This window comes from Rousettus aegyptiacus, unplaced genomic scaffold (assembly GCF_014176215.1).
Source record: "Rousettus aegyptiacus isolate mRouAeg1 unplaced genomic scaffold, mRouAeg1.p scaffold_m13_p_12, whole genome shotgun sequence".
Taxonomy (NCBI): Eukaryota; Metazoa; Chordata; class Mammalia; order Chiroptera; family Pteropodidae; genus Rousettus; species Rousettus aegyptiacus.
This window is the reverse complement of record NW_023416287.1, coordinates 67,650,835-67,675,318: the sequence shown is the minus strand read 5'-3', so window position 1 is coordinate 67,675,318 and position 24,484 is coordinate 67,650,835. Positions and strand designations below refer to the sequence as shown.

The window sequence follows — 24,484 nt, the reverse complement described above, 5'->3', positions numbered from 1 at the left end:
AAGACAAGCCTTAGAATTGCTCACCTAGTAACAAAAGCCAATTGGAAATAAACAGGGCACAAACTGAATCCATTTGAGGATTCTAGAAACAAACGAGCCTTTGCCTTGGGCGGAGTCATTCAAGAACCCCGGAGGAAGTGAGCCTGGAGCTAGGTTTCTTTGGTTTCTTGCAGCCTTCAGAGGTTAGTTGTAGTTTCCCTGGGAAAATCTAGGCAAGTAGCAAGAAGGGGAGCCTCACTCCCTTCACATTTGGAAAGTTTTCAAGAAGGAAGGACTCAGGCCTACTGCAAAGAACTAAGAACTGGGCAGTAAAGGGAGATTTCAGGGGAAGGGGAAGAAGGAATTAGAAGAAGAAAAAAAAAACCGCCTGGCAAAAGGGAAGTGGCTGGGTAAAAAGGCACGTGTGGATGAATTTTAATGCAATCAGAAAGCTGTCATGATGATAATAAAGGAATACATTCAGACGTCAGGAGAGAAGGCTCAGAGCTGAGGTCCCAGCATTTAAATCAGTCTCCGGCAGAGGAGGGGCCTTCTCTTCCCCTCCTTTTTCCTTCCCAGGGAAAAGAAATATTTAAGTAGGAGGGCCTGGGATTAGCAGGAGGCGGTTTTTCACTTCTTTGTCTTTCTGGAAATCCCATTAATTTGGAGCCTTTAAAAGGCACTGGGGATGGGGGAGCACTGTTCTGGGCCTGGAGAAGAGTTTCAATTACTCCACTAAAGGTTTTAAAAGCTCCCAGTTCATTTTATGTAAGTGTTGTTGCTGCTTCTGGTAGTTAAACATAAGCCCTTCTACCTTCTCTCCTCTGTCTCTGCCCTTTCCTGCCCATCTCTTCTCTTTGCTCTGTGTCTGTTTCTAATTCCTTTTCCTTCATCCATGTCTGCCATTTTCCCTCCCTCTCTACTCCCAACCCCATCTCCTGCCATCCCTCCTCAGCTTCACTCCTTTCATTCTCTCTCTCTCTCTCTCTCTCCCTTTCTCTTGGTTTCCTTGCTTGGTGAGCCCTGGAGATGAGGTAGTGGTGTGCCCAGCCCTGCCATGGCTGGAGAAGCCAGGTAGAGTAGCCCAGGCCGGGGCAGGTGGTGGGGTCAGGGCCCCGGGCCCAGAGCTCTGGCTTAAGCTTACTAGTAGTGGAGGGCAGGCTGGAGTGCCCTGCCTCAAAACCGGTAAGAGGAAATGGCAGCGGTGCACTGCAGGGTATGGAAGGAGTTGGAACCCAGGGCCATCTCATCACTGAGCACTTGCCCAGTGCTAAGTGCTCGGGGCTGAGCGGTACCAGTAGGGTAGTGGTTAGGCCTTCCTGAAGAGGAAGACTCTGGGGTGGCTCGTGAAGTAGTGAAGGGACCTGGAGGTTTTCTCTACTTTGTTCCAGCCCCTCAGCTCTATGTGAACTCTCCTGGCAGTGTGGGTGAGGGGGCAGGAGGTACCAACCACCCTGAATACAGAGAGACATGGTCTCAGAGTGCCCTTGCCTTCAGAGAAAACCATAAACACATGGCCGATTGCAGCTTTGGGAGGGGCGTGTGTATGCATTTCTGCAGCCTTGGTTGTGTATGCCTGTGTGTGCCAGTCTTCAGTAGTTAACATATATCTAGTGAGTACCTGCTGAGTACTGTCACCACAGGACCCCTGTTTCAGCTACTACGGCTGCATAACAATTTAATCCCAAAGCGAGCGGTATAATACAACTGTTTATTATTCTCACGGATTCTGTGGGTCAGAAATTCAAACAGGGCATGGCATGGAAGGCCTGTCTCTGTTCCAGGATGTCTGGGCCTCAGGCAGAAGACTCAAGGGCTAGGGGCTAGAATCACATGAGGACTCATTCACTTCCATGTCTGGTGGTTGCTGTTGACTGGCAGCTGGGGGCTTGGGTTCCTTTCTGTGTGCACTCATGGTGTGAGCCGGTTGAGGGTTCTTCACAGCATGGTGGCTGGCTTCCACAAGGCAAGTATCACCAAAAGAGAGAATTGAGTGGAAGCTGATCCTTTTTAGGACCTAGCCTTGGAAGTGAGATGGCATCATTTCTGCCATTCTTGATTAGAGCAGTCACAAGCTCTACTCAGATCCAAGGGGAGGGAACATAAACCCCATTGCTCAATGGGAGGCGTGGAGTCACATTGAAATAAGAGCTTATAGAAAAAAGAAAGAAAGAAAGAAGAGCTTGCAAGGTGGACAATCTTTTCAAAGTCACAAGCTGGTACAGACAACCCAATGTGACCTCTGTCACCCTAAGCACACAGCTGAGTTGTGTCAGCAAACCATTTGGTACTCAACACAAGTGTGGGGGAGCTGCTGAGAGAGCCCAGTCTTCAGGAACAGGCTCTTCAAAAGTCCCCAGGGCTGAATTTGCAGCATGAACAAATAGGAAGACCCGGAGCAAGGAGGGGGCACCAGATGGAGGCAAAAACACGTGAGACAGAAAAGAGATATGTCCCCGGGAATGGCGTAAAGCATTCATTCATTCCCTAACTCTGTCCTGAAGGCCTGCTATATGCCAGATACTGCTTCTCCAGTAAGGCCTGGTCTCTTCACCAGGGAGCACACGTTGAGGGAGGGGTGGTGGCAGGAAGCTAGAGAGAAATCAACTACACAGGCAAAGCAGTAAATAATTGTCCTTTGAAATTCAGGCCATGAGAGTGAGGGGCTGAGCCAGAGATCAAGGAGAAGTGGAAGGAGGGGCCTTGATGAGGAAGCAATAAAACTGAGACCTAGGAGAATCAGCCTTGTGATGTGGAGGATGAGGAAGGCAGAGGGAACAGCATATGCAAAAGCCCTGTGGCAGGCTTGCCTGTTGTGAGTTAATTTTTGTGAAGTACTCTTCTCACTCATCTGTGAGAAAAGGTGGTTGAAGAAGATACTGCGTCTAAGAGGAGGAAAGAGGGACCTCAGGGCTGCATGAACGATCCCTTCGTCCTAAGCAAGCGGCCAGACGAGTGGCCTTGCCCCCTCACTGGGCGGCCTGCCCTTTGGGCAGGAGGGGGCAGAGTCGCTGCAATCCCAATCCCGCTTGACCCGACCCCTTTTCCCTCAACTTCCCAGCTGGCTATGCCCCACCCTCGCCCCCATCTTCTCCCTGAGACCCCGCCATGGCCATCGCTTCTGCTCAGTCTCTTCTCTCCTGAAACCCTTCTCCTCCCGCCGTGCCCTGTTCACCCCGGGCCTGCCCACGCGCCGCCTGGCCCTCGGCACGGGTAAGCATCTCCTAATTTTGTTCCAGAAGATAGAAAACTCTTCGTGGGTATGCTCAACAAGCAGCAGTCTGAGGACGACGTGCGCCGCCTCTTCGAAGCCTTCGGGAACATCGAGGAGTGCACCATCCTGCGCGGGCCCGACGGCAACAGCAAGGGTGAGTGGGGGCGGGGCGGGAGTGCGGGGTGGGGTCGGGGGGGGGCAGTGAGCCGGGTGGGGTGGGAGTGAGCGGGGTGGGGTCTTGCCTGGCGCCAGCCTGCCGGCGGAGTGCGCAGCCGCCGAGAGCTGGCCGGGACCCACAAGCCGGGAAGGGGCGAGGCGGTCGGGTCTGTGGGTAAGGAGGGGTCGCGGTCCAAGTCCAGACAGGCACGGGGAGACTTAGGGTACTTTTAAATCTCCGGCCCGGCCCGGTCTTTGTCTCTGCGTTTCTCGGTGTCTCTTGTTCTCTTTGGTCTGTCCGTCTCACCCACTCTGCTTTTTTCTGGGATGCGCCCTGCCCCCTCGGTCGCTTCCGTGCCCCGCCTCCCAGTCCTCGCGCTTCCCTAGCCTTCCTCTGAGCCCTCGGACCCTGGCTCAGCCTTTCCTGTCCCTCAGGGTGCGCCTTTGTGAAGTACTCTTCTCACGCTGAGGCGCAAGCCGCCATCAACGCGCTGCACGGCAGCCAGACCATGCCGGTGAGTGAGGCCACCCCTGGGTGGGGCGGGGACCGGGATAGTGGCGGACCGACACCCCAGCCCAACCCAGCGCACCAACAGCGCCCCCTCTCGCCCTCGTGCTCGGTCTGTACAGTGACAAACGCGTGCCGCGCTCACAGCTTCCCCACGAGATAGGAAAACATTACCATTACCCCATTTCTCAGATAAGGACACTGAGGCCCAGAGATGTTAAGGAACTGGCTCGCGGTCACCCAGACAGAAAACGCCCGCGGTTGAGTTAAGACCCCAGACTCCTGGGCTAGCACCAGTGTGGGCCCCCCACCCCCCACTAGCGCCCTACGGAGAGGAAAGGGTGGGCCTAGGTCAAGGGCACGGACAGCTGGACGGCTGGGAGCGGAAGCGGCTAGGGCAGGTGGGCCTCACGCGCAGTCCCGGCTTCAGGGAGCCTCATCCAGTCTCGTGGTCAAGTTCGCCGACACCGACAAGGAGCGCACGATGCGGCGAATGCAGCAGATGGCTGGCCAGATGGGCATGTTCAACCCCATGGCCATCCCGTTCGGGGCCTACGGTGCCTACGCACAGGCAGTAAGTGGGGGCGTGAACGGGTGGAGGGCAGCAGTTCTCTAGCTAACTCTGCTTAGAGCCCCACATCAGGGACACTTAACTGCTGAGGGAAGCCCTGTTCCCGGCCCAGAAAATACTGCTCTAGCCCTGGGGAGTGAAGAGTGGTCAGAAATGAACCCGGGAAGTGGAAGCCAGAGGGGTTTGAGAGAAGGCTGGTCCAATCTAGGGTGGCTGCCAGGAGGAGGTGAGTTGGTGGCTGCCAGGAGGAGGTGAGTTGCTGTCCTGCTTCTTAAGGAGGGGAGCTGGAGAGAAAGCCAGGCCAGCGAAGTGGGTTACCCCAAATGCTCTCCTGCTAGTCGAATCCTAGGAAGCACCAATTGGAAGGAGGGAGAGAAGTCCAGGTATTTGGTTGTCATCACCCCACACTTGTGCCCACTCATGGAAGAGTGTCCTCAGGCCTCTGGTCCTATGAGGTTCCCAACAGTCCTTCCAGGCCCTGACTCAGGCTCCTGGCCCACCGACTTCTTTTGCATTGGGGCCTGCTCTGCCAGCATCCCCCCTAAGCTGTCTCCCAGACATGTAGCCACAACCCCCACATGGGTGGTACTGAGGTAGGACAGGGTTCTGGTTCTAAAAATGCAAGCTCACCTCATTCCTTCAGCAGTATCCAAATTTAGCCAATTTTAACAACCTCTCCAGTCCCCACTCACTTTTGTAAGAACATTTGGACAGAAATCCATGCTAAGTTAATTCTGCAGAGGCTCATCCAACGTGTCCCTAGAGCTTTGGGTGTCACATCTCCATGAATGACAGGCCTTCACAGGGCTGACCTGGCACCCATGGAGCCAGTCCCCTTCCTTGACTCTTTACAACAACTTTAGAGTCCTTAATAATCCTCTGCTACTTTTGAATGGTTACCTCTCAGGAGTGGTTTCTAATAGCCATTGAGAACTAGGGCAGGAATGAGGGAGGCATCAGGCTTCTCTGGGGGTGGCGGTGGGGGGATGCGTCTCAGCTCCCTGGGGTTCAGGGCCTGGGAGGCTGGTGTCCGAGAGCTGAGCCCCCTGGGGGTGGGGAGGGCTGCCCCCGGAAGCGCATGATATTTTTTCCACTCCCTCTGCCCCAGCTGATGCAACAGCAAGCGGCACTAATGGCATCAGTCGCACAGGGCGGCTACCTGAACCCCATGGCTGCCTTCGCCGCCGCCCAGATGCAGCAGATGGCGGCCCTCAACATGAATGGCTTGGCAGCCGCGCCCATGACCCCAACCTCAGGTGAGCCGGCAGATACCAGCACAGGACCCAGCCCAGCAGGAGAGCAACTAGACCCAGGCTGGACCTTCTGCGTGGCCAATTTTGGCTATCAATGGACCATCCTGTGGCAAGAGCACATGGTGTCTGGGCTCAAGCAGGCCTCATCCTTTGTCAGTTTGTCTCAAAAATGTTCTAATCCTTAGGGACCCAAGGGAGGATGGAATGTTAGCCCCATCCAGTCCATGATGTGATTTCAGGGTGGTGGGAATTTCACTCAAGTCATTTTGGAAAGAAATTGACATGAACACATCTCCCTTTGAGGTCCGAGGGGAGAAGAGTTCTGCCCATTCTGTAGCCTTGTTTGGTCCCTGGTCCAAACAGAAGAAGAGTCCATTTTTAATTTCCCTTTAACCCAGCATAGAATCGCTGGCTTTTTCCAAGACAACTATACAGTAAGCAAGAGAGAACCATGGTTGTCGAAGGACAAGGAGGTTGGAAAGAGTTTTGCTCACGAAGCGTGTTTTTAATTGGATCTTGATCATTGTCCAGTTCAGTGATTCTCAACTGGGACAATTTGGTGTCCCCAACCCCAATATCTGACAATGTCCTGAAACATTTTTGCTTTTCACAACTTGAGGAGGGGGATGTTATTGTAATCCAGTAAGTAGAGGTCAGGGATGCTGCTAAACATCCGACAATGCACAGAATAGCGCCCTCCACCCCCATACTTACACAACAAGGTAATGTCTGGCCACAAATGTCAATAGTGTCAAAGTTGAGAAGACCTCTAGTCCCAAGGGCCGGAGCAACATGCAAGGCTCTCATTCACCAAGCTTCCTTTGCTCTTTGCACCCAAGTCATAGCAGCAGCCTTCATGACACCCAGGAGCTATTTCTTTCCCAGATAAAAGCCATAAAAAAGAAGACTGTGCCATCTTCAGGCCCAACTTGAGCACTACCCCACAGCTCTGGTTTCCAACTTATGGATACTTCCGAGCCCAGGCCAGCCTCAAGTCCTTATCCACAAAGAGATCCTGCTTTTTACACAAAGAGGAAGGCCCTTTCCAGCCTCTGAGACCTCAGCACAATTACCCAGCCACAGCTTTGGTTACACCCACCCCACATAGGGAGGGCACAGGATATTGTCATTGTCATCTGACCCATCTTTGCCCTTGTGGTGATGAGCATCACCATTACTTCAGCTGGAGGAGGTCAAGGCATCTACTTTGTGTATGGATAAGGCTGAGTCTGGACTCTGTAAAGTCCTTTCTCCCTCATTGCAGGGGAACTCCAGAATTAAGACCTCCTCCACCTAAGTAGCAAAACTCCTTCCTGGGGAGACAGATCAGCCCCTCAGTGATCCAGACAAGAGAGCAGAGCCAGCAACTTAGAAACCCTTTGGTGGCTAAACAAGGACCAGCCCATCCTGACTTAGCTGGGCTGAGCAAGAACTACTGAAAAAGACTAAAGGAAGACCAAGTGTGATCAAAGTCAAGGGCACTGAGAATAGTCTATGTGCTGCAGTTCTAAGGCTGAGTGGTCAGTGGTCAAGGAAGTCTTCAATGGGTAGGTGGAATTTGGACTTTGCCTTGAAAGATGGGTACAGTTGAAATGAGTGGAATCATTCTATGCAGAAAGACAATCCAAGGCATGATTCACAGATAAGATTGAATTGGTGTGTGAGATCCAAGTCTATCCCCAGGCCCTTGGAACCAGGAGATGCAGCTCCATGGGTTGTCTTTCTTCACCTTTGTTCTGCTTGCTTCCCCTCCTCCTCCACCCCTTTCAACCTCTGGAACCAGGTGGCAGCACCCCTCCGGGCATCACTGCACCAGCCGTGCCTAGCATCCCGTCTCCCATTGGGGTGAATGGCTTCACTGGCCTCCCCCCACAGGCCAATGGGCAGCCTGCTGCAGAAGCTGTGTTTGCCAATGGCATCCATCCCTACCCAGGTAAGCACATCCGGCAGCCCTTCCTTACCCATGCATCACTTCTTGTTCATTCTATCCTTGACCTTGCTGTTATGACAGAGAATGTGTGTCTCCTGCCCTCTGCCCATTCCTTACCGGAACCCCAAATGTGATCAGGGAGAACCAGCTTTCTGTCTTCGCTCAGGGAGCTTCTGGTGGGAGAGACCAAATTCCCATCTTTGAAGAAGCGTTAGTCTGATAGGTGATAAAGAACCGCATTCCTGGGACTCCCTCGGGGGAGAAAAAGAGAATAGATGTAATTTTACAACCAGGCAGAGAGGTTAGTAACTGCAAATTCATAGTGAATTTGACCCACAATAAATGAGGGGATAGAAGCTTGAAGAATAATTATATTTAGTGTTAAACAGGAAAAGACTCTTTTGGAAAGGAGGGGGAGGTGTATAGATTGACATTCTGGCAGGGTCATACCAGTTAGGTCCCTTGGTGCACACAAAACCCTGGTCAGCACTTCAGACAGAATATCAGGACATCGGACAGCTCCCGGGCCCTGCTTTCATGAATGATGGCACACAGGAAGATCCAGGAGGCCCGTTCCTAATTAACTTTGTTCCTCTCGAACTTAGCAATTCTCCCATGTGCTCCTGTCTCTGGTCTTGAAGATGGAGTGACAGAGCAGGAAAGCTGAGCTTGAAGCCCTAGAGTAAACCAGCAAGGGGCAGTGTATTAGGGATGTCAAAAGTGCTATCCTCCTCCTCAGAGGGCAGATGTTGAGGTTACAAAGTCCCCGTAATTACGATTAAGTGCCAGTGTGTGCTGGATGAAAGGGGGGACGGGGCAAGAAGGAGAGCAAGATGTGAGCCAGTCTTCTGGGAGGTAAAGTCTAGTCAGGAACACAGTATACATTGACCGAAGGTTTAAACGATAAGCAAAATGGAGTCTGATCAAGACCGAATGCTCTCTAACTTGACATACTAAAGAATTCGAATGAAGGGAGAGTTCTGTAGGTTGAAGAAGCCCAACAGAGCTGTCCTGACAGGAGGCTCAGATTGGACTTTAACAGATGGGTAGGGCCTGGAGAGGGGAGGGTGAACAAGGAGCAGCTGTCCTGGAGGCCCAGAAAGAGGAGGAGGGGATGGTGAGGAGGTTGGCCACACAAGGGCAGAAAAGGTCAGCCTGATGTGACTCAGCAGTGCTTCCCACTCTGGTTGTCCATCAGAATCCACCGTGTGGCTTTGTAAAACTTCAGAAGCCCAGAGATTCTGATTTCAGTGTCTGGAATGAGGCACAGATATCCAGAGAATATAAAAGTTCTAGCAGCAGCAGCAGAGTACAAGGTCACTGTGCTAGAGAAAAATAGAGGAGAATATCCTGACTTTGAACTTGGAGCTGTCCTTGATCTTGTCCTAGTGCTTGCCTCTCAACTCACCCCTCAGTGCATAGAGAAGAGGCCAGAGAAGCCTAGAGAGAGAAGCAGTAGGGCCCAGAGGGTCTGGAGTGTTGTTTCAGAATGAAGACTCCAGGATGCCAAGGGAGACAGAGCAGGGGCTTGGCAAGCTGGAGGTGGGAGAGGGCCTACCAAGCTCAAGTTCCTGGGCTCCTCCTGCCTAAGGCTCATGGGCTGGGAGATACAGTCCCCAGCACATCTGGGTGGTTTCATTTCCCCCCTCCTCCATGCCCACAAGCCCATCTGGAGCCATGGATTTTGACAAACCTGTTCCTTCCCCACCTCCACCAGCATCTGTGAGCTATTTTACTCATGGAATTTGGAAATGTTACGTTCCCCCATTTGTAACAATCTGCCACATTCTATAAACAATTCCCTGCCAGAGCAGGAGGGAGGGATGGAGGAAAGGAAAGGAGAAAAGTAGTACATTAGAAAAATTAATTTACCATCTTTAAAGTGGAGTTTGGAGCCACTATAATGAGCGAGATCCTTCAAAATGTTCATCCTTTGGCAGTTACTAATGAGGTCATTAAGCAGAGAAGCAGAGAGGGGTCTCAGGAATGCCTTTCTCCACTTCCTAGCCCTCTTGCTTATCGAGACCATGTTGGAAGCACACAGTGTGGCCTTAACTGCCACATAACACCCTTGAAGGAGTGGCTCTCACAAACGTTAAGGACCATTCATTTAGTCTTTATGTCACAGCATTGCTGAGCACTCACTATGACCCTGGCACTGTGCCAGGCGGGGGCTCTCATGTAAGGTGTTCAGGTTTTATTTTACACAGCGCGCCAAATTGTGCCCAGAGGAAGAGAAACCTTTTTCTAATTTGCATGAAGGTACTAGGTGGTTGCTAGCTGAGGAGACCAAGGGACAAGCTGGATGTGGCTCTCCCTCCAGAGAGCTGAGGCTGGTAGAGGGGTCGGAGAGAGGAAGCCGCAGGAAGGAGGAAGAGGCCCACCCCACCGAGCAGCACCACCACCTCAGCACTGGGAGCTCCTGACTTCAGTCTCCACCATGGGGGCAACAGAGGGATAGGGGTAGGGTAGGGTCAGGCGAGGGCCTGCATCCTGACCCATCTTCAGCTCCCCCTCTGAGCCGTGCCCTGGCCCAGCTCTCCTGCTGTCACCTGCACTGTCTCTGAAGATCTCTGCCACAGGATTTCCTTTGGTTCCCCTGAGGCCCAGGTGCTATTGTTCTAGTGGGACTTTACTGAAGTTCAGAAACAAGAGCTCAGAAGGGAAGTTCGGGGATTCAGCCTGGTCTGCAGACCCAAAATCTGGCTCTGCCTGTTAGCTTGGCAGGCCTAGGTCGCCAGGCAGATACGCCCAGATGGTTTTCTTTCTGCCTCCCTTTGTCATCCAGTTTGCCCTAAACATACTGTAGCTGGATCTGTCTTCACCCACCTCCGTGGCCCATTCCCATGTCAGTCATCGCTAGCTGTGGTCACCAAAGGCAGTACCCACCATTGGCCCATGCACCAGGCTTTTGCCCACAGCTTCTGCAGACACAGCAGAGGCAATAAGCGAACTAAGCCTTTCTCAAGTCCAGATGCTCTAAGTTGCTTGCCAAGGTATCAGCACAAGGGTTTTCTCCTTGTACTAGGCAGTAGACATCCCAGAGTCATGAATTTGGGTGGGAGGGAGGTCCTTGGTCTGCTTATTCTTCAGTGTCTGTGGGCACCACCCTTCTCCCAGCCCGTGGGGGCATACCTCATTTGTGTGGTCAGTCCCTGGCCATGGCCTAGGAATAGAAGCCTCTAAGCTTTGTGCAAACTCTCTAAGAATAAGGGATGGGGTCCCTCTGAGCAGGCGTGAGTGGCCCGCGAGGACAGAGTGGCAGAGTGAGGCCCCCTGTGCCCTTTCTCGCACTCAGCTGGGAAAAGCCCCGCCTTCTGCTGAGGATAAGTGAGAATGAGACCACCCCTCTGACAGCGTCTCGCCCATTTTCCCACTTTCCCACAGCCCTTCTCCATGGCCACTTCCCTCGTGTGTCTCCACGAAGCCCCTCGTGGCAAAGCCCCCTCTGGCATCTCTTTCCCAGCCCTTCTTAGCCTTGAACCACCCGCTTACCTCACCTCACGCCAGCTGCGGCCTGCATCTGCCAGCCGGGGTGGGCAACCTCCACTCTATTCAAAGGGCCTTGGACTGAGGAAGAGGGAACCCCAACAGAGTCCAGGCACTCAGGGTTCCTGTTTCAGATGACCTGCCCCGGGACAGACACCAGAGAGGGGGCGATGTAACCACAGTGTCGTCTCCATGGGCACGGTGGGGGAGGGGTTGGTTTGGGCGGGCATCGCTGACCTCTGCTCCCTTGGCTCCCCTGCAGCGCAGAGCCCCACCGCCGCGGACCCCCTGCAGCAGGCCTACGCTGGAGTGCAGCAGTATGCAGGTCGTTAGTATCCACACGTCCCCACGGCTCTCCCCGCTCCTGCCTGGGCTCTAGCGCCCCCCCTACCCCAGGCCTTGGCCCAGCACTGTGTGGGAGGGGGGAGGAGGAGGATGTGGCAGAGGGCTTCGGTGGAAGGAGGGAGGGCTTTACTGCCAGAGACCCCAACTCCAGGCTTCCCTACTTCTCTTCAGGCCCCCTAGCATGCAGGCAGATTTTACCCATCATAGCATAGGTGCCCTTGCAGTGGTAGGTGGTCAAAACTGTAAACAAGTTGGTGAGCCTGACTGAAGATTTGACTGCTGTGCAGTTACCCATCTTTGAGGCCAGATTTCTTTTCCCCATGATGCTGCCAGGGCCAATTTGTCCAGGAGCAGCAATGTACACAGCAGCACTGGGGGCGAGGCCAGAGCTGGGGGGCTGCCCACCGCTGTTCACAATCACTGGCCCAGGAAGCATTGATGCCTGGGTTTGAAGGAAAGAGAGGCCCTAGAGGGGAAGCAGTTTCTACCTCTTGCTTCCTGCTAGGCATACACAGGCAGCTGGAGTGGTCCCTGCCAGAGGTAGTAAAAAGGAGGGGCCAGAAGAGGCAGCCCTGGGGCGAGCAGATGTTCTTGGGTCGCTGAATGGGAAGGAGACCAGCCACTGTAGAAAGCCCAAGGCGAGCTGTCAGTCACAATTCTCTCCCTCCACCCCCTCCGTAACACACACACACACACACACACACACACACACACACACACACCCATACTCACGTTTATGCACACACTGCCCTCTTTGCTCTGCTGCTTCTCCTTCATTACTCCTGAGAGCTGGCTTTATCTTAAGTGTCTGAGCTGAAATGCACTTTTTGGCTGGTCTGCTTTTACTGCTCAAAACTGAAATTTCTCTCTTTCTTCCTGCCTCTTACCCTGTCTCTCTCCGTGTCGCTGTCATCGTCTCTCGCTCTTGCCTCTTTTTGGCCCTCCAGCAGCCGCCTACCCTGCTGCCTATGGTCAGATAAGCCAGGCCTTTCCTCAGCCACCTCCAATGATCCCCCAGCAACAGAGAGAAGGTGAGTCTGCCAGCCGGGCTCCCAGGCCCCTCCCCACCCCCTTCTCTCCCCAAAGAGGCCGTTCTCCTGGGCCTTTGGCTGGGTATTTTATTGGAAAGACGACCATGTTTTTGTGTTGTGTTGAGGGGGAGAGAAGAAGGAAGGATTGTGAGATGCGGTGCTCTCCAATCCAAATACCGAGGCAGAATTCTCGTGGGCATCTCTGCAAACCCCAGTGGTGGGAGGTTAAGAAGGTGGGGTCCTGGATGACTTGGGGTCCAGTAATCCCCCCTTCCCCAGTGGAGAGGAAGGGGAGAAGTAGGAATGTTCATGGCTGGGTGTCTAGGGAGTAGGGAGACCAGTTCATCATGGACAGAAGTTGTGCCCTCTGGGTGACCAGGGAGAGAGATAGAGCTCCCAGGGCAGGCGTTCATGGACAGGTGAGGGGATTGGAATGTCCCAGTGCAGGCCTAGTGGAAGGAGATCCTGGAACACCACATCCAGAGGCCGTGGTGTGAACAGGGTTGGCCGTCCAAGGCCAGTGGGCCCAGGAGGCTGGGACTCATAAAGACCCCCAGTGCCCTCCCATTCCAGAGTCTAGAGACCTATAGCAGCTGCATAAGCAAGTCTGCCCTAAGAGATTCCTTGGGCTTCAGAGAGCTTAGCCCCATGGGGCAGGAACGCTGACAAGGTCCTATCCTCCCGAACCCCATGAAAAGGGTAACCCGGCCAACAAGGCTACCACCTTTGCCCCAGTAGCCCATATGGCCAACGGGGTCCACTCATCTCCAGGTGGACAGCAGAGAGCTTCAGCAGCAGACCATTCCAAAGCTGGGGTTATACGTTAGTCCTGGGAAGACCCCCAGGGGTCTGCTTATCCAAACCCCTTTGTTCGGACAAGTCCCAGAGCCTGAACAGCTAAGAGCCCGGGCTTGGAAGCAAAATCGTCTGAGTCTCACTTCCAGCTTAGCCAACTCCTCCCCTCTCAGCCTTGGTGTCCTGCACAGTGGGACCCCCTGACCATGCCTGAGTGACACCTGGGCTCACCATCAGTGAAGTGGGATCCCTCACAGGGCTGGAGCCCTGGAGCCTGTCCTGCCTCTGCCCTCTTCCCATCCAGTCCTAGCCTTCCAGCACCACATCTGTCAGATCAGAGCCACAAGGGGTGGGGTCCAGGAATCCCAGTGTGGCCCATTGCAAGACAGAGAGCTGAGCCCACAGGCACTACTACTTTTGTCACTCCACTGGCTTCAGGCTGACCCACCCTCGCCCTATAGCAATCTAAGTTGTGGGCTCAAGGGTATCTAAAGCCTGCTACACACACTCACACCCACACATACGCACGGCTATAGGTTGGTGTTGCTCTGAACAACACACATGACAGCCCCTACCACTGGCCTTAAACTCAGGTCCTCCATCTGGTCCCTGCCCTGCCCCCCACCTCACACTTTGGACTACTGCATGCATCTAGCTCTGAACTCCTCATACCTTCTCTCCGTCTCTGAGCAGCTTCAGTCCCCCACTGCCATGTCTTGCTCCCTAGACCAGACGCTGTGTGGGCAGTCACCACTGCAGCCTCCCCTCAGGCCAAGGGATCTCCCACTGTTATCCTCGTTCTGCCTGACTTGGTGCCCAGGATGAGCCAACCTGGGGAGCAGAGCTTCGGGAAGGATGAGATGCAAACCCAGATACCTGTAGAGCCACGCTGCATCCTAGGGCAAGCTCATGGTGCTGGGGTGGGGTTGGGGGGGGGGTCCTGAAGAATGAGGTCTTCAGCACACAGAGATGGGGAGATGGACATTCCAGGTGGGGGAACAGTAGGAGCAAAGGCATGGGTGTTGCAAAAGATGAGATGAGCCTGGGGATGGGGAGGAGACAGGTCGAGGGTGATTTAGAGCCAGACCACAGCCATGTCCACATGAGGTATGGATGATGACAAAGAAGGTTGTATTCCTTTAGCCACACCAGTGGTTGGTCTTTTTACATAATGGTCACATCCCCCATGTAATGCTATTGAAATACCAGACACGTTGGCTGCTGGGGAGGACCCTCTTTCTAGTTCCTTGTCTTTGAGCTGAGCCTGAAAATCAGCAGCTGCCTGAATCCCCAGAGGCTGTCTGCCCCACAGATGGGCTGAGGTTACTCTCAGGATTGGCTCCATTTCTGGCTCTTCCAGGAGCTGCCTTGTGGTCAGAGGTAGTCACTTTCTGCTCTAGAACTTTATTTCACTTTCTCAGAAGGCTGGGTTGGACCAGATTAATGTCCAGAGTCCTGCTGGTTATGCCATCTGGGTGCTCTATAATCTGTGAATGAGGGGCTGCAGTGAGAGCTCAGGGGCAGCCAAAGGAAGACAATGTGTAGGCTCCCAGCTGAGGGGTGAGGGGCAGGGGGCTAGGCTGGGGCCGGGAGGGCTGAGCCACAGCTTATGCTGATGGGACCGAGCCTACAGGTCTTGCCCTCAAAGGCTCCTTGTCTCTTCAAGGAGAACAGACATAACATCCACATAAAAGCACCTTGCAGAACTTGAACTTGGAGTGAGGGCTCAAGTTCAAGGCAGGTGTCAGCATGACATGGAGTGGAGAGGGAACCTCTGAAGAATGGGGATGGGAGGAGGAGGGAAGGCACATGCTGGGGGACTGGTATGGGGGTGGGGTGGACAGGAGGACAAGAGACAGCACATGCCTGTGCCTTTAGAGATCGTCCCGTCTGGGCTGGAGAGAAAACCTCCCAGGCACAAAGGAGAAGGAGCTTCAGACCACAGAGTATGGAGTATGAACTTAGGGAGCAACTGAAGAGAGAGGGTGTGGGGAGTATCTGGGTGGAGGTCCTGGAGGAGGTGTGGCTTAGATTAGGCCTTCGAGCTAGTTCCTGCCCCAAGGGGACTCACATCTAGCTGGGGACCATTAAGGGACAAATTCACAGAGCATGAACCAGTGGGATGGGGCTAAGGGGAGGGCCACCAGAACTTGGAGGGATCCAGTATGGGGGACCCCTGGAAATGGGTGGGGGAGCATGCTTGCGCCGGTTCTGAACGCGCCGTCAGCTGGCACTTGCCTGGGAGACAGCAGTCCAGGGAGGGGAGGGTGGTGAGTGGGCAGATGGTGCAGGGCAGGGACCAAGGACTGAGGAGGCCAGCAGCTCAGAGGGCAGCTTTGGTGGTCAGAGGGGTCTTTGGAGGGAAGAAAGAGGAAAGTGGGAGATGAGAAGAGAGGAAGAAGAGAAGGGCAGAGAGACTCCAGAGTGAGCTCTTTGCCCCAGGACTGGGTTATCCGGCAGCCTTGCGCTTCCCAGGAAACCAGGACAGTTGATTCTGGCCATGAAAGCTGCATATCAGCCTATGTCGGTGCCTTACAGCCTTCACTTTTGAGTTCATGCTTAGTCTACCAGCCTCTGATCAGAACCTTGCTTCTTACGCAACTAACAAATGCAGCTATTTCCTTTGCATGTCTTCCACGGATTAGAAACTGTCGAAATGACCACCCTTTAAAAGGTTAAATCATCTGTGGCATACTACGTTTAAGATGGCAGGAAATAGATGAAGTAGCTTGGAGAAATTTCCATTTCAAAGAGCTAAAATTGAGCATTTGGGTCATTGAAACAGAAAAATGTAAATCTTTAGCTATTTGGAAATTTCAGAAATCCAAAGGGCACAGCTGTGTTCAGAGTTTCTGGGGTATTGAGATTTATGACAGCGAGGTAGAGAGAGAGGAAAGCACGGACTATGGAGGCAGTTGGCCTAAGCCCATATCCAGGCTCCATCCCCTACTAGCTGTGTGACTTTTGGCAGGTGATTTAACCTCTCTGGCCTCAGTTTCCTCATCTGTGAAGTGTGTGTATGGGGGGTGGGGTGACACTATGACAACTGTAGAAGGGGCAGAGCTGTTACTGTTGTAATGAAATGGAGAGCCTTTCATGTAATGAGGCACATGGGTTCCCCTGGCTAACTGCAGAGCCTTGCTGTGAAGCCCCTCTTGCACACCTAGCCCACTTGAGAGGCAGGATAAATCTTGATTTCTGTCCTCAAGACCAGGGCCGAGGTTTAGGTTTGGGACAGGAGAAGGTGGGGCCTTTGGGAACCAGATGAGAAGGAACTGAAGGGCAGGGAGGAGGATGGGCAGAGCTGCCACCCCATAGGTTTAGGAGGCGCCACCTACCTGCACCGGCACTACCGGTATAGCCGCCCCAGGCTGATTTCTTCTGTCCTCCCCCTGAGCAGCGTGGTTGGAAAGGAGGGACGCCCAGCAGGTCCCCCCATTATCTCCCTACCTCTGCCTCTCCTCAGCACCTGATTTCCACTGCTGGTCAGGCCTTGCGTTCACCTATTCATCACCTCTGCCCCTGGAGCCCCAGAATTGCCAGGCAGGCACCCTATTACAGATTCATTTTGCAGAAAAGGCAACTGAGGCACAGAGAGGTTCAGTGATTTGTCCAAGGGCAGAGTGGAGACCAGAGTTCAGACTAGGGGCTCAGCAGCCCCCACTCTTCTTGGATCTTGGATGAGACCCCCCCTCCTAACCTTGCCCCCACCCCTCCCTGCTGCCGCTGCCTAACTCGCTCACCTCTCCTCTGTCTCTCTCTTCCCCCACCCCGCCATCCCTCCTCCCCCGCCCCACCCCCTCCCCTCACCGCAGGGCCCGAGGGCTGTAACCTGTTCATCTACCATCTGCCCCAGGAGTTTGGGGACGCTGAGCTGATGCAGATGTTCCTCCCTTTCGGTAATGTCATCTCCTCGAAAGTGTTTGTGGATCGGGCGACTAACCAAAGTAAATGCTTTGGTGGGTAAAGATAACAAACCAACTAGCTTCACCTAGGACAGTGCGGTGCTCGCACCAATTTACCGGTGTCCAACTGCTTTTAACCTGCTCCTTCACATAGCCCCCCCCCCCCCAGGTGCTCCCTCTGGCCCAACCTCCAGCCACCATCTCTCACTCCTCTTCTCTCTTCTATACTCTGGCTTCTTGGCTTTCCTTGCCCACCCAACCCCCCTCCATCCAGCTCCCCAGCTCCCTATCTCCACTTTCCCAGTCCTAGAGATAGGTTCCCCTCCAAGCCACAGGCCCAAGTCCCACTATTGAGGAGGGGGAGGAGCCACGTTGGGCAGGGGTGGGAGGGGGCAGCCAGCAGAGCCCAGCAACGCCCATTCTCCCAGCAGCCCCTGTCCTATCATCATCAGAGTGGCCCTGGGGTGAAAACTGAGCATGATCTTTGGGGCGGGGTTTCTGCCCAGCTGCTTGTCCCTTGGCCTCTTCTGTCCACCTCTCTATCCTGTCCCCAACCCCCTTCTCTGTCTACCCTGTTCTTTGCTCCCCTCTTGCCATCCAGTACACGCACCTTCCCCCACCCACCCCTCCCAGGCCACCAGAGTCACACTACTGAGGAGTCAGGAAGAAGATAATGGTCCCTGCCCTCAGGAAGCCTCAGGTCTGAGCTTAGATGAAAATCAGACCTATTCGACAGCAGTGAAATCTGCAAGGCACCCAGTAATGGAGTAATGAGGAAGGCAGGTGTAAATAAAGGAAGGGGAGGGAATTCCAGGCAGAGAGAATAGAATGGGCAAAGACATGGGGCTGGGATGAGAAGAGTCGAAGGACAGAGAGTGAGGAAGCTGCAGGCTTTGGGGAGGAAGGAGGTTTCGGTGAGACCAGCTGTGAGGGAGGGTCTGTGCTGGGGAGGGTCTTGACCATTCAAAATGAGAGTGTTTCATGCTTCGTGCGGTGTGGTAGGCAGTGGAAGATGATGGGAGGTCTTTGAGCTGAGAGCAATGGAATGAAGATAACAGCTTTCAGGGAATTTGCTTGGTTGCAGAGTGTTAGATGGGAGATGGAAGACTAGGGAGGATCTTGGAGTATGGTTGTCATTTAAAACATAGGGTGCCTAGTTAAATTGGAATTTCATATAAACAATGGATGCATTTTTAGTATAAGTATGTCCTGAATGTTACATTCAACATGGCCCATGCAATATTCGGGATATACTTATGCTGAAAAAGTATTCATTATTTATCTGAAATTCCAGTTTGACTGGGCATCCTACGGTTTGATTTGCTTCAGACCTGGAAGCCCTCCCTATACCTCTCTCCTCCATTCCTCCTCGGTCCCTCTCTCACTCGCTCTTCCACCCCCCTTAACCCTTCCTTCTGTTGCCACTCGTGTGATTCACCAAGGATTGAGGAGTCCAGTTCCCAGAGAGTGACACATGCAAGCAGAGCTGAGTTTGCCAGAAGCTCAGTATCTCCAGGTTGACCCCGGGTTCAGGGGCCTGTGAGGACAGAGTAGGAGGCCATGTTGGCCAGGGAACTGAGGTCACAGCTTGGGGGTGGTAGAGGGGAGAAGGTAAAACAGTACGAAAGCATCAAGAAGAGCATGTGAAGGAAATTCCAGTTTGGAAACCAAATTTCCAGAACCACGAAGGACCTGAGGTTTCAGAGCATGTTCTCCAAAGCAGTCAAAACCTTTGCACCATTGTCCCTTCTCGAAATTTGTGCTACTTCAATGGTATAGAGTTGCCTTAGCAGCTTGTTTCTTTTTGGGTATTGAGAAAACAAAACCAGAGAAAAAGACCCGGTTGTACCCCTCCAATATTAGACCACTATTTCTTCTAGTAAATTATAATTATGTATGGAAAAAAAAAACCTGGAGATCTTTTCATTTGTTCTTTAAGTAATCCTCAGATGTTACCTACACCACAGAAGACTAAGAGCCCGCAAAGCACTGGGCACTTGAGCTGGAGCCAGGCTTGGTCTACAGCTGTATCCTTGCTGTATTTATGTTGTGTCTGATGTAAGAGCAACCCTGCTTTTTAAAGGCATTTCCTCAGAGCCTGCCCAAACAATACCCTTGCCATTAGCTCATTTAAATACTCCAAGACCAAGGTTTTTTCCTCTGCTTTTGGGGGAAAAAATCCTCTGAGTACCTCTACTCAGGATCTTTTCTTCCTGAACAAACTTCTGGTGCTAAACGTCCACTGGCCTTGAAGAAGGATAGTCTCCTGCCATACTTGCTCAGCCCAGCATTTCCTCCTTAAGCCTCTTGGGTTTTGGTTCATAGCTGAGCCTTCGGAAACTCTCCCAGAAACCTTTCCTGTGAGAACAAACTCCAGCACTCACTCATGGGCAAGTCATTTAACTCTCTGAGCCTCAGTGTCCTCATTTGTAAAATGGGGACTTTAGCCAGGGATGCTACGAGGTTATACCAGATGGTGTGTGAGGGGCTTGGCCAGAGTAGGAACCTCAGGAAGTTCTAGATTCCCCTTACATTCCCAAAAGGAGGGGCTATTTTTGTCGTAAACGTGGTCCTGTGTTAAAGTGAAACCCTCAAAGGCCCCACTCACTCTTCATAAGCATGAGCAGAATCTTCCAGAGGCTTTCGTGAGCATATGTGCAGCAAAAGTGGTTGCTAAGTTGAAAGAAGGGCTGGGGCGAGGGGCACCAGGAGGGCCTCCTACCCGTGAGGCTTCCCATGGTCTGGGAAATAGGAGCTTTCTCAGTGGTGGAAGGAAAGGGGAAAGGGTTCTAGAAGAAGTAAGATGTCACTGGACACCATAACCCTGTCAGCATGGGACGAGCAACCTGCCCGGACTGCTGGCCGGTTAACAAAACTAGTTGAGGAAAAGTTCTCTCAGATCCCTGGGCTTCTGGAGACTCTGCTCTTCCTCAGAGGCTGGGCCACTCTCCTCCCGCACCTCTCTGCCCCCTCTCCCCACTTGGTGGCTGTCCCTTTCTTTACATCACAGCACCTCCAGCCCTTTTTATTTTTCTCCTGTTTTCTCCCTTGCAAAAACAGCCACCAAGTGCAGGTAGTGAGGTAGTTGGAGCTGTTGGTGGGCCAGCAGAGGAGGGAGGGTTGTAACCTGTCATCTACAGTCAGGCTGTCTTGTCCCTGCAGGGAGAGAGGCTTTAGTTCATCGCCCTCCTTAATCTGAGAGAGAGCAGTATAACAGACACATAATTCACATATTTCAAAACTGCTCTGCTCTACTGACAACTTGACTAGTCATCAGACATAAGTTGATGTGGAGGGGATGGGCCAGGAAAGGATGAGTGGAGGAGGTGGGAGGATTATTGGCACTAATCTCCAACTGTGGATAATCCTAAATCTCTCCTATTTTGGCATATAACTCATACAGATGTTGATTATGCTGCTTTGGGCTGGGCTCTGACCAGTTCCGTCTGGGCTCACATGCTCATGCTCTTGATTGCACTCACATGTGTGTACACACACCCTCTCTCTGTCTTTGATGATGCGTGGCTGCAAGAGCAAATGTGGGCAAATGCAGGAAGAACACGAGAAAAAGAGGACAGATGGAGACAGTGTCTGGGGCAAGGTAAAAAGGGAGAGAGTGAGCGAGGGGCTGCCGGCAAGCTAGAAGTACAAGAGACAGTTAACGGAGAAGACAGCTTCTGCTTCAGTGGGTCTGTGTATCTATCCCTTATATGTCTAATGGTAATTTGGGAACAAGCACCCCAAATGACGCGGGTTTACCAGATGGCCTAAGAACTTCGTCAAACTTAGTTTCACCTATTTTGCAGGAAGATTTTACAGGAAAATTAAATAAATAAAAGGCAGATTTTATAGAGAGAAGGCTTCTAAGTGAAATAATTTCCAGGACATACAAAGTTAAACAAAGATATAAAGATTTATTTACTAAAGAAGTTGGGAGGATGAGGGGATGTTTTTATGTGTTAATGTGACTTGAACTGACCCAGAGGGGCCTGGCTCTCAATCTACTTGACCACAGAAGTCCCTTCCTCGAGGGGGCATTCTGGGAAATACCTATGTAATGTGTAGTCTCTATAAATAGATGGACACCAAGTTTCAAAAATGTGACTTCTAAATGAAATTTGGGAGTCTGATCCATCCCCATCTGGGAACTGCGTGTTTCAGAAGGGTGGTTTTATATCATCCTGGGAGAGATGTGGGGAGGAGTGAAGGGGTGAAAAGCACTTCCGCGGTCTGTGGTATAGCTCTCGACTGATTTTTACTAGTAGTGTGTATTATTATTGTGGAGGGGTTCATAGGGGACAAATTGGTGCGTTCTCAGTTCAGGGCAAGAGCACCTGCTGGCAGCCAGAGCCTCTGGGTACGAGGTGGTTGGTGGGTTAGAGCGTGTCGATCTGGATTGAACTCCAGTGTCCACCGGGAGCCCGGCTGGGGATGGCCTCGTCCAGGACCGGGAGGGGGCGGAGGGGCCGCAAGGATGTCCTCCCTGGGGTCGGACAGCACGCGCGAGGGGGGCGGCCGGAAACGGCGGTGAAGTTTTCTCCGTGGTGCCTCCCCTCCCTCCCCCTCGCACTCCTCTCTCTCCCCAGGCCGGCACCCTGTGCCCTCCCGCTGCCAGGCCCCCTCCTGTCAGGGAGGACAGTGTCCAATAAGCTCCTCCACCCGCAGGTGTGTCCGCCCTCTCCCCCCGCAGGAGAGGGCCGAGGTGCCGGGGCCGGCCAGGGTGGGGGGCGGGCGCCTGTCCGAGCCTCGCTGCGCCGCGGGCTCCCGGCCCGGGCCAGAGGGCGCCGCCGTCAGCCGAGGTGGAGCTGGGGACCAGGGCCGGGTCGCGCCGGTCGGCGAGCCCGGGGCCTCGCAAGCGTTCGCCCCTGGAGGGGCCACGCGCACTTGGGCTCGGGAGGGGGCGCGAGGCCGGCGGGGCCCCGGGGGGAGGAGCCTCGAGCCCCGCCCCCGCCCGGAGGCGAGGCGGGAGCGCGGGGCGGGGCCGCCACCGCCAGGCCTCGCCCCGCCCACGGCCCCCGACCTTTTCCCCACCCAACCGTCCCCGCCGGGGCGGCCCAGTGGAAACCCAGGCCCTCGTCCCTCGTGTCTCGCCAGGCTTCGTGAGCTTCGACAACCCGGCCAGCGCGCAGACCGCCATCCAGGCCATGAACGGCTTTCAGATCGGCATGAAGAGACTCAAGGTGCAGCTGAAGCGGCCCAAAGACGCCAATCGCCCGTACTGAGCGCCGGCGGGAGCGTCCCCTGGGGGAGACCAGGACTCGCACAGGTAACCGGGGGCGGCCGGGGTGCGGGGACGGGCGGTTGGGGAGGGGACACCGGACGGACCCGCCGCCTCCCCTGACTCGTGGGCTGGATCTTCGTGGCTTGTGCCTTGGACCCGCTGCGCCCTGCTCCACCTGCGCCTCGCCCGGTGCCTAGGGGGCAGGCGCAGAGCCAAAAGGGGCGGGAGAGAGGGAAGCTTTCTGAGAAGGTGGGGCGAGCCTGCGCCTCCAGTTCTCCACTGGCAATTCTATTCGCCAGAAAAACCCTGGGGTGAACAGATGGCAAGCTCAGGGCTGGGAGACTTTAGGGGCGGCAGAATAGGCTCTGCGGGGAGCTGTAGCCCTCTGCTGGGGCCTCCCAGACTCCCTGGCTCTCCCCTCCCCAGCTTTCCTCCCTGGAGGGCTGGTGGCATTTAGACACTTGACCCCTCACCCCTCCAATTCCCTGTAGCTCAGTCTGGAGAGGAGGGGCAGGACTTTTCAAAGGGAACTCTAGCTAAAACAGAACTGAATGGGACAGAAGCTAAGGAGGGTGATGGTATTAAACTGGGGTCACTTACTCTGCCTGTTTTACAGAGGCCATGATGAGTGAGCAGTCGTCACCTTTTCCTTCTCAGTCTGGGTCCTGCTTTGTAGCTGGAGACACAGTGGCTTCCTGGGGAAGGGGGGACAGGAGAGATGTGCCAGGGCATCAAAAGTCCAGCTTCAGACTGGTTTTCCCCATTACTGTGAGCTCCAGCAGTGTCAGCTCATTCTCAGGATAGAGACAGGCCACCCAGCCTTCTGTCCCTCCATCCCTTCAATAGTACTGTGCACCAGATACTGTTAAGTACTTGGGACACAGTCCTGAGTAAGACTGGTAAGAATTCTTGTCCTTAGCAGGGGAGAGAGTCAATAAACAATGACATGTGATCAAAGAGTAAATTACATAGCATGTCAAAATTGTTGGTTATAGTTAAATCAGGTAGTCTACCTTGTTGAGAAAGTGACATTTGAGCAAATCTGAAGAGGGCGAGGCAGACTGCCCTCTGAGGGGACAGGCAGTGTAAAGGCTCCAAGGCAAGGGTCATATATTCGAAGAAGAGCAGGAGACCAAAGTGGTTGGAGAGAAACGAGCATGGAGGCATGATGAGAGAAGAGACTCCAGAGGTGAGGAGGGCCACCTGTGGAGGCCCCGCAGACCATTGTATGGACTTAGGCCTCTTCTCTAATATGGGGTTGGGAGTGGGGAGCCATTGGAGAGCTGAGTAGGGAGTGGTGTGACTAACCTGCATTTTAGCAGGATCCCTGGCTGCTGCTGTGGTAATAGATTGCAGAGCCCAAAGCAAAGGTCTAGAGCACTGCCCACTCAGTCCAGATGATAGCATTTGATGTGGCGTGAGGGAGTTGAGTTCTAGATATATTTGGAAGGCAGAGCCAAGGATGCTGTTTGTAATGAATTAGAGGTGGGTGTGAGAGGAAGAGGAGTCAAGGATGACAGTTTTTATGCCCAGAGGTGAAGAAGCGTTGGAAGAAAGATCAGGCATGTGAGAGTTAGGCATTTGAGTGAAGGTTCGGTGTCTGGAGTTTAGAAGGAAGTCTCCAGTTTCCCTGTCTCCCCTCAAATCCTACTGCTGCCAGCAAGACACCCCTTTATCTAGCCAGGAGTAGCCCACACTTACCTTCTCTTGCAGAGGATGCTGAGCCTACACTTTCTGCAAGGTGGGAAAAGCAAAACGTGCCTCTCTTGCTTCCTGAGTTCCCGCCCCTGCCCATCTCTGGCTTGGGTGAAGGTGCAGACACTCGGGTTCATTCAGAGCGTGGGCACCTTCCTGTGGGCTTACAGTTGGGGAAGCAAAGGTGAATGGGTCACCATCCTGCCCGTGTGGAGCAGTTCTTATCGATAATAACTATTATATATAAGTATATAGCTGTAACTGTCTATAAGGGATGTAGTGTTATTAGTCCCATTTTACAGATCAAGCAGAGAGATTAAGTCACTTGCCCATTAGCTACTGGTAGAGCCATGATCTGAAGCCCGGGGCCTAGTTTCAGAGGCTATGTTCTT

The 24,484-nt window shown here is 53.5% G+C and overlaps 1 protein-coding gene across 50 annotated transcripts in view; it reads left to right on the top strand.

Moving 5' to 3' along the window:
- CELF4 (CUGBP Elav-like family member 4) overlaps positions 1 to 24,484 on the top strand; it is a 289,057-nt gene that overhangs the window by 256,970 nt on the left and 7,603 nt on the right. For 4 of the 50 annotated variants that reach the window (XM_016158028.2, XM_036229969.1, XM_016158022.2 and 1 more), the window contains exons 4-13: positions 3,219 to 3,347; positions 3,785 to 3,864; positions 4,288 to 4,431; positions 5,537 to 5,684; positions 7,465 to 7,614; positions 11,363 to 11,428; positions 12,393 to 12,476; positions 17,087 to 17,170; positions 21,763 to 21,841; positions 22,271 to 22,442. In XM_016158028.2, coding sequence (XP_016013514.1) covers positions 3,219 to 3,347; positions 3,785 to 3,864; positions 4,288 to 4,431; positions 5,537 to 5,684; positions 7,465 to 7,614; positions 11,363 to 11,428; positions 12,393 to 12,476; positions 17,087 to 17,170; positions 21,763 to 21,841; positions 22,271 to 22,442 — 1,136 coding nt within the window. Of the gene's footprint in view, positions 1 to 3,218; positions 3,348 to 3,784; positions 3,865 to 4,287; positions 4,432 to 5,536; positions 5,685 to 7,464; positions 7,615 to 11,362; positions 11,429 to 12,392; positions 12,477 to 17,086; positions 17,231 to 21,762; positions 21,842 to 22,270; positions 22,443 to 24,484 lie in introns of all 50 variants that reach the window. The other 46 variants (XM_036229970.1, XM_016158023.2, XM_016158031.2 and 43 more) reach the window with 27 other exon arrangements.